The following is an 11,380-nucleotide window of genomic DNA, read 5'->3' on the forward strand; positions in this document are numbered from 1 at the left end:
ATCTTGAATGTGCTTCCTGGCAGGCAGAGGCCTGACTCTGGGCAAGGGAGAAAAGAAGAAACCTGTGTTTACTAAGCCCTGTGGCAGGTGCCTGCTGTTTGTTCCCAGTGCTTCCACAGTGGGCTCTACCCCTGCACATCTTTCTGAGAGAAGGCTCCAATGCTCTGAGGCTGCAGGTGGGGAAGCTAAGGCTCGGGGGACCAATCTTCTGAAGTCCCTGGCTCTCAGGTCACCTGGCTTCACTGTAGTGGTTAAGGGTTGCACAGGCTGGGGTGCCGTGGAATGCCCCTAACACCCCCCACCAATGTGACTGGGCTCCTGAGGCCTCCCTGCAGACCGCAGGCTCCCAGAAGCCTTTGGCTGAGGGATGTAAAGTGAAATGAGGCTGGCTGGGCCTCCATCACACAGTGAAGGGAGTTGGGGGTCTCTAGGCTTGGGCTCTGATGAGCTGTCCAAGAGTCCATAATGCAAGTGGCTCCAGGAACTCTGGACCTTGACAGTTCCATGTCTTGAGCCTTGGGTCACAGGCTCCCCACCTTCCATTTGCACATCTGCAGAACAAAATTTGTAGGTAGAGAATCCAGCCCTTTCAGCTCCTCAGCCAGCCACAGAGGCAGCACTCGCTACCAAACCTGGTTCTGAACGTGGGCTTTTCACCGCCCAAGGGGGTACATGAGATGGCAGTTAATGGCCACTTCCCACGCCAAGACCCACAATTCCAGATGGTAGCACTACAACTTCCTTCCACTCTGGACCGATCTGCAATTTTCCCCCTGACCTGGCCACTGTTAAGAATGCTGTCTGTACGGTATCAACCTCAACTCTCAATAGCTTCTGAACACTTTGTGGAACATGGGGTCACAGCTTTGAGAGGTCTCTAGACAGAACATCTCGGAAAGGAATGGCTACGCACACACCTGGCATTTAGCTTGCCATACTGCTCCCCAGCATGCAGCCTCAGTTTACCTGTTCACCTCACCCCTAGGTGCTGAGAACCAGGCCAGCAGTCACCTTGCCCTGGTTTTGTCTCCCTTGGAGAAGACGACACTGACTGCCTTACCTGCAGAACAGCATCCTGGAACCTGACCAGGGCTCCTGAGCCACCTCTTCCTAGATGCCTCCCATGCTCTCTCTAAATTCCCAATTCTCCCTTCCTTCCCCCTCCGACCTTCCCTCCCTCCCTCCCTGCAGCATTCCCAGTCCCTTCCGTGGTGGCTCCAGTTGTTCAGTGACAAGTCTCCTCTCTCTAAGACATTGCATTAGAAACCTCTTTAAGAACAGATTATCAGAGACAGATAGCTTCGTCTTCACACTCAACATGGCTCCTGGCACACACTAATAACATTAGTAATGATAATATTGACAACCGTCATTTTTACGCGTTTGTTCTGTGCTGGGTGCGATCTGCTGAAATATTTGGCATAAAGCAACTCACTGAATCATCACAACACACCCCGCAATCGGAGTGCTTTGACCATCATCCTTTGCAGAAGAGGAGCTTAAGCAGAGAGTGGTTAAGAAACTTGGCCCAAATCACCATGAAAGGGGCAACAGAGTCAGGGAGTTTAATGCCCAGTGCAAGGAAAGGGTGGGTGGAGGAGGAAAGCTCTGAATGTCAGAGCCAGGCAGAAACAGAACAGGGTTCTCTGCTGGCTCCAGGGATGACTCAGTGCCCAACACCAAGTGGAGGGCAAAATCAGTGCTCAGCAGACAGAGCATTGGTTGCCCAACACAGGTGTGTGGTCAACAGAGGCCAAGGTTAGGAAGAATGTCCTGGGAAGGGCTGTGGGTGCCCCAGGCAGGGGAACTAAGCCCCATTACCACCTGTCCTCTACCCTCTCAGCTCTCTCATCCATGGACTGGCTACTGGCAGATTTTACCTCTCTGAGAACAGTCACAGAAAATTGAGATCATTTTTTTTTCTGTATTGGCAGCAGAGAAAATGGCCATTTTCCCTATTTCCAAAGGAAGAGTTTCTTCCCATTACACAAAGGCCTCAAACAGCTATGGAGCCAGAGGAAGAACAAGATGAGAGACGAATGGACCCCTGGCTGAGATGTGGGCACCAGGGAAGATCAGTGGCTAGTGTCTGACCGTGGGAGGCTAGGCCAACACCAAGACACTTGCAGGTCAATGATGAGAGAGGCAGAGAGGTCCCAGAGCAGGTGACCTGGAACCACTGCAGGTTGCTCAGAGACTTATAGGAAGCAGTCTCTGTGGTCTCTGAATGCTGGCAGAGCCTCCACCTCTTGACCACAACACCCCAAATCCCCAAATCAAAGCGGTATAAAATCAGGCCAAGTGAGAACATGTCACGCACAGGTCCCAGTGAGCAGGATTTTTGCAAGCTTAGATAATTAAAAAAATTATTATCAAAGATGAAACTGCAGAGAATGAGAAGAATGCTGTATGGTCCTGTGAGGTGACCACACTGGCATTCGGCCTCCTAGGGAGGTCAGGAGGCTCCTCTCTCCCTCTCAGACCCCAGTCCTGCCAACTCCCCACCTTCTCAAGTGACCACACCTACCCAGGGCTCTTCACCATGCTTCCTTTGTGAAGGCTTGTTGATACTGAAGGGCCTCACTTTCATCCCCTCTCTCCTTGGAGTTCATACTTAACAATGCCCCATTCAGCAAGAGCTCACTTTGCTATTTGACAAACTGCTTAATTGCTCTAGAATTCCCCACTCTCCTTACAGGACTTTTGTCCCTGACAGCATAGCAAACCCAATGAATGTGTGTACTCCTGACTGCATCCAAGGATAGTTAGCCAGCAGCCTGAGGAGTTTCATTCTAAGACTTGTACGGGATGATAGCTGGCCCCGTGCAGTAAGTAAGCACCGACTGAATATTGTCTGAGGGCTGAAGATGGTGTATATTATACTTCGATATACACAAGGGTTTGTGCACTGGTTTATTTAGACAATCAACATATACACCATGCGCCAGCATGCCTCTGGGGACACGAGGATCGCATTGGCAGGGAAGGGTCACATGGCATCCAGGCACATTTATGATCATGGCCAGGAGGGAAGCCATGCAATGTGCCATTCAAATGGGGGAAAACCAGAATGGGTGGTAATGTTCGTGAGTCCTCTGTTGTCTGGGAACCATGGTGGGGGTCCTGGCTAGTTTTATGTCAACCTGACAGAAGCTAGAGGTATCAGAGAGGGAGCCTCAATTCAGAAAATGGTTCCATAGCCAAGCCTGTGGTGCATTTTCTTAATTAGTAGTTGATATGGGAATGCTCAGGCCATCTGGGTGGGGCCACCCCTGGGCTGGTTGTCCTAAGTTTTATAAGAAAGCATGTTGAACAAGCCATGTGGAGCAAGCCAGTAAGCAGCACCCCTCCATGGCCTCTGCATGAGCTCCTGCCTCCAGACTCCTTCCCCACTTAGGTTCCTGTCATGATATCCTTTGATGATTAACAGCAACATCAAAGTATGAGTCAAATAAACCCCTTCCTCCCCAGCTTGCTGTTTGGTCATGGTGTTTCATCACAGCATCAGAAACCCTATGACAGGGGCTTTCTGGATGGAAGGAGTGAACTGCTCTCTTGAAGACTAGGTTGGTGAGAATGTGGAGACAGACAGACAGAGAGAGAGAGAGAGAGAGAGAGAGAGAGAGAGAGAGAGAGAGCGCCATTAAGAGATTGGACACACCTAAGAGATCAAGGGAGAGGGAACCTGAAGTAGTCTACTGATTCACAGGCCCCCACTTTCTCTGCCCATGCCAGTGCTGTCCCTGATGGCAAGAGAGTCCCAGGAACAGGGTTAGAAAGCCTGGATTTAGAGCTGGCACGGCCCGAACTGCGATGGCTACCTGGGACCACAGTGGGATCACTGGTCTCAGTGGCAGACAGGTAGGAAGGAGTCTTGTGCCCCTGCTGTTAAGGGTCCCACATTGCTCATGTTCATGCTCGAGACTGGTGATAGAGATGTCTCTGAGAATCTGGACCTTTGTGAGAACTAGTCATCCACCCTGATGTCCCTAAACATGTCATTCTCCCACGTACAAAGATAGGGCCAGGAAAATAAAGACAGGCTGACAGGCTCTACAAGCCAAGTATGTAATTACCAGCTGTTTGATGGACTGAACTGCAAACGCCATTTGAGTGAAGAAAGCAAACTACTCGCCTATTCTCACGGACCAAAAAGTCTGGGGAGAGAATACAACAGGAAGGACTTGTGTTTGATAAACAGGGGAACTTTCTAAAAGCAGATTATTTCCTAAATAATTTAGTAAAAAAAAAAAAAAGAAGAAAAACCCCAAAACAAAGGACTTTCTTCAATTACCTTTTCTACTCTTGCCTCTTTTTATTGCAGCGAATTATTCATTTTTGCATCCATTCATTCATGCAGCAAGCATTGAATTATCTAGGTAATTGCTTCTATTTCCCACTCATCCTGCTGGGTGCTGAGAGCCAACAAGGCCTGGTTGTTTGGTTTTTTTGCACGTGTGTCTCTGTGTGTGTACTGAGAAGTGGCAAGGAAGGAAGCAGAGCCAAAGGGACAAAGGGCAAGACACAGCAGCAACTCATGGATGCCAAGGCCATGGGTGATGGCTACCCTGAAGTTGGCTTGTCTCTGTTACCCTACTGGCCTCACCTGTCCCCTCTCTAAAGTTCCATTCATCCTCCATTGACAGCCTTTGGCTGGCTGAGCACTGGCGCTGGCTTTGGTGGGTACGTGGCCCAACCGTGGGGACAGCTAGGCAGAGCACTGCCAGCTTGACTTGATGGTAAGGCATGCCCACTTGGCTTTTCAGCTAAAGGGACAGAGAAGGCAAATAGAAAAGGACATTTGTTTTCTCAAAAACACACATGTACACACCTGGCTCATTAATTTCTTATTAAAATTCTGTGTTGAGCTCAAGCAGGGAAGAAGGGAGGATTGCCAGGGATGGGGCAAAGGAGCAGGGAGGGCAATCGGGGCCATGTGTTGGCATTTGCTGCAGGTGGAAGGGTGGAAGGGGGCAGAGAACTTGGAGGTTAAGAATGGCAGAGGTGGAAAACAGACTCAGGAGAAATGGACTTCCTGGGGCTAAGGCATGTTGAGTGTCCTGCAATCTGAGGACTCTGAGTCCCAACTGCCTTACAGAATTGCTTTTGGGCTACTGAAGGGAATCAAACCCATGGCCTTGCACAGGGCAGACAAGCAATGTGCCACTGGGATATGATCTGGATTTCTCTTTCACCTTTTGAGACAGTTGTCCAGGCTGGCCTTGAACTTGATCTGTAGCCCAAACAGGTCTTGGGTTTGGGTTCCTCCAGTGTCAGTTCTCTGAGATGCTGGGCTCATAACTCTGGATACAAAATGCCTTGAGGTGGGGACAAGCTGGGGAATCTTTGGTCTCATTGTGGCTGGGCTGGGAGGACCAGCAGTGAGTGAGACTCAGCCCTGAAGTTTTATCAGATGTGGTGTGTGATCAGGGGTGCTAGGGAAGGCTAAATAGGACTGTCAGGATGGCTGGCCACTGTGAGCTAGCTTGGGACTTGCAGAATATCTTGGGAAGTCAGGGTACCCTGCCCTCTCTTAGGACTGGAGGGGGGGGGAGGGGGAGTAGGGGAACAGGAGGGAAATGGGAGGAGGTGGAAATTCTGAATGGTATTATTCATAAAGCAATAAAAAAAAATCTAAAAAAAAACCTGCCCAAGTGCTTTTGTCCAAACCAGGAACCCCCTTTAGGCTTCATGCCTGTTGTAATTTTCAGCATTATCTTGCTGTTTGAGTTCCAGGCCTTTTCCTGCACGTCTGCTTCCTCATCCGTGCCTACTAGAAGGCTGGGTTTGGTTGTCCTCGGGTCTCCTCTTTCAGTATTTGAAGCTGACAGGGCCAGATCTTGCCCAGGAGTGGGCTATATCCTGATGGATGGAGGCTGGGCCTGTAGCCCCGCTCCCCAAACTCATGGGTGCTTTTGCAGGGCCCAGTTCCAGCCCTGGCCTTCAACAGAGCCTCCTATAGCTGGAACCCTGCACTCAGCCATTCTCAGGATCCATTCCAGCAAAGCTCCTTCTCTGCCACCAAGTTTAGAACACACCCCCACCTACTGGCCTCACACGTTAACAGAGCTGAGCTCCACAACCACCACAGGCCTTCCGGCCTGGCCTGCTGCTTGCCCAGTCCTCCAGAAAGACACAGTAGGGGAGTGGGAGACACAACCTCTAGGAGAAAGTCGTGGGGTGTGCCAGACAGCCTGTAGCTTCCTAAGAACAAAGCCCAATGTGCCACCTGGGGTGTACAGCCTGAAGGAGTCGCTCAAGGAGTGACTGGGGTCTGGGCCTGCTCCCCCTTCTTCCTCTCCTGCCCTCTTTTATCCCTATTGCCAGCGACTCGGCTTTCCTTCATCCCTTTCTTCTGACCCATTGCTGTGTGTGTGCACTAGAGACGGGACTGACGGGAGAGCGTGCACAAGACATGGGGCTGGGCTAGGGGACTTGATGCATGTGGATGCCAGCTCAAAAGGTAGCCAGCCGGAAGTGGCGGGAGAACATTCAGGAGCCTTGAGGAGCTGGGGGTGGCCTGAGAGAGTCCCTGCTGGAGGTGCTACTGGATCTGGGCTTTAAAGGCTGGGGTAGGGGTTTCTGGAGGCAAGGTGCTGACTATGGAAGGCTGGGAAGTGAGACAGGGCATCTAAGGCACCAGGAAGGACAGAGGTCAGGAGCACCGTGGGGGAAGATGCACACTGGAACAGGATCAGGAAGGACCCTGAAACCAGGGCAAAGAATGGGCCTTTGGTCCCATAGGCAATGGGGGAAAATAAAGGTTACTGTATAAGAGAACAGACCAAGTCAGCTCCCCAACAGGCTCAGTCACACCCTGACCCCCAGACTCCTGTTGAAACTGAAAATTAAGGATCATTTCCCAAAAGACAGATACTAGAAAACAACCTTCTTAGCTTTTTTCAGAGGTAGTCTCAAGACTGGAAACGCCAAGAGATAGCCAAACACCCCACTCTGAACACCCTGCAGGGCTCAGCTGGGCCCACAACGAATGCGGTGCTCTGTCCACACAAGGGCTCTGCCCAACAGTCTGGTGGAACCTGAGAAGGAACTTGTGGGCCAGAGACCACATGTTGTGGCTGGGAGGAGGGGGGCCTGACACTAGGGAGGCAGCCCAAGGTCACCCTGCCCAATGGTGTCATAGTGAGACAGAAGCCCAGGCTGCCTGGCCTCCAGTCCGACTGTGTGATCAGAACCCTGTGGCCTCTGTCGCCTGCCAGGCATTGTATACTGCAGCAGCACCCCCATGCCCCCCATCTTAGAATAGTCTAGAAAACCTATTGAAAGTTGGCCTAAGTGACAGTAAGTCCATGTACCTTCCTCAATCCGAGAGGAGGTGGCAGGAGGGTCCTAGGCAGTCCTGCAGGATGAAGGCCTGGGGCTCAGATTCTCTTAATTTTCACATGACATCATTTCTTTCATTTTGTTCTTGCTTACTGGGGGTATGTCGGAGTTTTAAAAGTAAAACTGAGATATGGGTTAACAAAGCGACATTCAAGCTTAGAGAAGGACTTAGAGAGGAGCCAGAAGTGGGAAAATAGGGCACTGGTCCACCTCCTCCACTATCTTCTTCCAAGTCAGTCCTTGGTCCTAACCATGCAAGTACTGTGCTAGCATTGTGTGGACAGGTTAAGGACAGCAGTACCTGTGAGCTGTGGGACACCCTGGGCCCAGAGACAGCCACATCATGAAGCCCTAGCTAAGGCTCACAGCAGGCAGGACACTCCAGAAGGCCTGCCTAGGGTAGGGGCTTAGGAATCAGACCACTCTGACAGGCCAGGAAGGGAAACAGATTTCTACAGCCAGGCCAGAGAACATGCAGGGGGGTAGCAAGATCTATGGATAGTAACTGAGCTGCCCAGGGGCCAACGTTGAGCTGGTAATGGAACTCAAGCACCGGTAAGAGGCACTCCTAAACAGAGGCCTGCTAGCTCCGGGTCACGAAACTGTCTTAACCTTACCCACAGTCAATCTCTCCAAGAGATGAAGATTCTTCTCTGGATGCACCCCTAAGTGCCCTCCATACCCTATTCCAGCTAGCCATTGCCTGCAAATTTCTGAGGAAATAGGGGACTAGCAATTCCCACTAAATCAAAGGCAAATCAGCTCACCCCACAGCTGGAAGAACCCAGCCACCCAAAGGGGGGGTGGTGGTTAGCTGGTTCCCTTCTGCCTCCCAGTCTTTGGATCCTACAATTCCTAGAAGTCATTTTTTCTTATTCTGTCAGCCTTGAAAATGAACCCCAGTTGGGGTGAGCAACGCCCCTGGTTAAAGACCTTAGGTGGGTTCACAGCAGGCTCAACCAGGCTCCTAGGGACTTCACAGATTGGGGCAAAAGCTGACCACCACACGTGGAGGGTTCTAAAACCTCCAGATGGCCTGCTCCACAAAACCCCTCTCCTATTCTGTCCTTGGCTCATCCCTCAAAGTGGGACATCAGATTCCCTCACCCCTAGTCGGCCCTTTGTTGGTTAGAGATATGTCCCAGGTCAGCTGAGTCCACGTTGGGCGCAGCAGAGAGCTGTACTCTCACGGGCTTCCACAGCTCTCTCCCTCCTGCCATGGTCAGCGCCCCTCGCCTCTTGGAGCATCTCCAGCTTGCGGAAGCTGCCACAGCATCCTCCTGGCTCAAAAATCTGAGTTCCCACTCTGGGTGGGGAAGGCTGTCCTGAGATTGCCCCCCCCCCGCCCTGTATCCTCGCTGTCTCACTGCACGGGCACACTACCCCAGACCCCTCCCTTTATCATCTCTTTCCCGCGGAGCCAGGAGCCCCGGGCGAGCCTGGGGAGCAGACGCAACAGATTGCAGAACGCGGGAGCGCGGCCCCGTTTCCTCCGCGCGCCGCCAGCCTCCCGGCCCGTGCCCGCTGCCCAGACCCCCGCCCGCCTTGCTTCGCGAACCGGCCGGCCATTGAGATGCAGCTCACAAGCCTCCCGGGCCCCTACCGTGCGCGTCCCTGCCCGAGGCCCGCTGCAGGAAGCCAGGCAGCGGGCCGCACGACTCAGAACCCGCTTGCGCGCCGGGGCCGGGAAGCCGGGATCCCGTGGGTCCCAGTACTTCCCAGCCTCGCGGGCTGCACGGGGCAACGCGGACGGGTGTCGGGGATCCAATCTAGTTCATCTCTAGCATCCCTCTAGATCTTCGTGGGCAGACACGCCCCCAGGGTCTCAGGTTGGACCCTGCATTCTAACTCGGAGACCACAGGAAAGCTCCCTTTCTCCAATCTCCCCTGGACCGACCTAGGTCCCTTCAGCAGGCTCTCGAGGCAGGCGGGGACGCCGTGCTGGTAGCGCCGGCGGAGAGTCCACGGGAGCAATAGGATGAGGGTGCTCCTTCCTCCGATTCTCCCTCCGCCCCCTCCAGGGGCGCCCGCCGCATCTTCACCCCGAGTCTGCGCCGCGACACTTACCGTGGGCGAGCAGCGCGGAGAGGCAGAGCAGGGCGGCGCCGTGGCGGCCCGACATTCCTGGGGCCATGGCAGAGGCGGGGGCGGGAGGGGTCCTAGGGGGCAGCAGTCCAAGGCGACTTGGTCTCAAGCTAGGATCGGTCGCCTCCCACTCACTGTGGAGCCCAACTGTCTCTGTTGAGGTTTCAAGGGCCAGAGAGCGCAATTTGGGGACACTCTGAGGGGAGGGGGCGTCCCAGGCACCACCAGCTACACCCTCGGAGCCAGCGGGGGCGCAGCTCCGGGCCGGAGGAGTCTCCACCTCCCAGGGCTGGTGCCCCCTGCAGGATCTGAGAAGCGAGGGGGGAGCCGCACGTGCGGTCCCAGGGTCCTGTGGCCACCCACCTCTCGGAGGTTGTCGAGAGCTGCGTGCCAAAGCCCTTGGCCTCTCCGTGCCTCTCCTATCCGTACTCGCTTCAAGGTGCAGATCCCCAACGCGAGCCCGGATCGCTTTGGTTTCGGTGGTAACCCCACACACACAGCGCGGCTTTCTTCTTCCTCTAAGCGCCCTGCAGCAGTCCGGAAAATCCCAGGTCAGGAGCCAACGAATGATTTCTTTTGCAAAGAAGGAGAAAATCCAGGCAACTTTAATCCAAACGGGGAAGGAAAAGTTTCCTTGCAGGGATGAGACAAGCGACGCAGGTCGCCACCACCCTAGGCGACGCCCAGATGGAACGTCTGAGGTGGGTGACCAGATGTTTGTCCCTTCGCAGTGTTCGGTCTTGGACTCCAGCGTGCTCTCTCCAGTCTCGACTCAAGTCTGCGCTAGCACAGGCCGACTCGGCGCCTCCTGGCCGGTCTGGGGCTTGATGGCTGGAGCAAGGGTGGAGCTCTAGGCACCCGCTGCCCCATGGAGATGGATGGGGCTTGGACTAGCGAGGGAGCGGGAAAGCCAGTTAAGGCGCCCCGGCTCGAGCCATTTCTTCCCGGAGCGTCTCCTCCAGTATCCAGCCCGTGAGCGTCATAGAATGGGAAAGCGGGTAGTCAGCCCGCGGCAGCACTGGGCTACCACCCTCTCTCCTCTCGGGTGGGGTGTCGCTGTCTCAGTAGAGGTGCCCTGCCCCGCCAAGCATCGCTCCTCGCCTTCCCTGGGGGAACCTGCACAAACCTTGAACTTTTCCAGGGTTCAGAGTCTCCGACGCCTTGTCCTCCCCATCACCCCGCCTTTCCCCTAGACACCCGCTTGCCCGTTGCCTTGGTGCGGCAGGGAATAAGCTGTAGCTCTTTCGGAGTCAGTTTGGGCGAGCGGATCGCCGCTCCAGTCCCGGCTGCGGATGGAGAGAAGCGGGAGTGCGGCCAAGGGGCTAAGGCATCCGCACCTGCGCAGCCCCTGGCAGAGGAAGCAGCTGGTGCTTAGGAGGCCCAGCGAAGAGAATGATGCCGGCAGGGGGGCCAGCTCTCCTTGGACGTGGGGGGGGGGGTGAAGAATGAGGAGCGGGGGGGGGAGCGAGGAAGAGGGGGGGGGGGGGGGAGAGCCACAGTTGCTCGAAGCAGTCGCCGCCGCCTCCACGGCGCTCCTCCGTAAATGATTCCAGAAAGAGAGACACACACACTGATGTTCGCCACCCTCTTCCTCGGTCCGGCATCCAGCGCCCACCAGGACCGTAGCGGGCGGGCGCCCAGCTTGGCGCGCTCGCTCCCTTCTCCCTCCCCCCTCCCAGATTCCCCGTGATCACGTGGCCCCGGAGCGCGCGGCCCACGGCTCGCGCGCCACGGAGACTCCCCCCTCCCCCGGCTCCCCTGTCTGTCCACGTGTCCATTCCGCATTCCCAGCCTGGGGGCGCGCGCGGCTCCTTAATGAGAGTCAGCCCAGGGCTGGCCTCGCCGTTCAGTTCTCTTCGGCTTTACATTTAATTTTTTTTTTCCTCAGCGGTTCAGGTTGGTGCTGGGATCCGAGTGGAGCCGGCTGGTTGCTGCAACTGCGGTTCTGTGT

At 54.7% G+C, this 11,380-nt stretch overlaps 1 protein-coding gene across 1 annotated transcript in view; it reads right to left on the reverse strand.

Moving 5' to 3' along the window:
• The window catches only part of Tmem132e (transmembrane protein 132E), a 55,200-nt gene extending 44,108 nt beyond the window's left edge, over nt 1-11,092 (reverse strand). Inside the window, exon 1 of the mRNA XM_005349388.3 lies at nt 9,412-11,092. Coding sequence (XP_005349445.1) covers nt 9,412-9,478 — 67 coding nt within the window. The 5' untranslated portion in view covers nt 9,479-11,092. The remainder of the gene's footprint in view (nt 1-9,411) is intronic.
• Nucleotides 11,093-11,380: the final 288 nt, after the last annotated feature.

This window comes from Microtus ochrogaster, chromosome 7, assembly GCF_000317375.1.
Source record: "Microtus ochrogaster isolate Prairie Vole_2 chromosome 7, MicOch1.0, whole genome shotgun sequence".
Classification (NCBI taxonomy): domain Eukaryota; kingdom Metazoa; phylum Chordata; class Mammalia; order Rodentia; family Cricetidae; genus Microtus; species Microtus ochrogaster.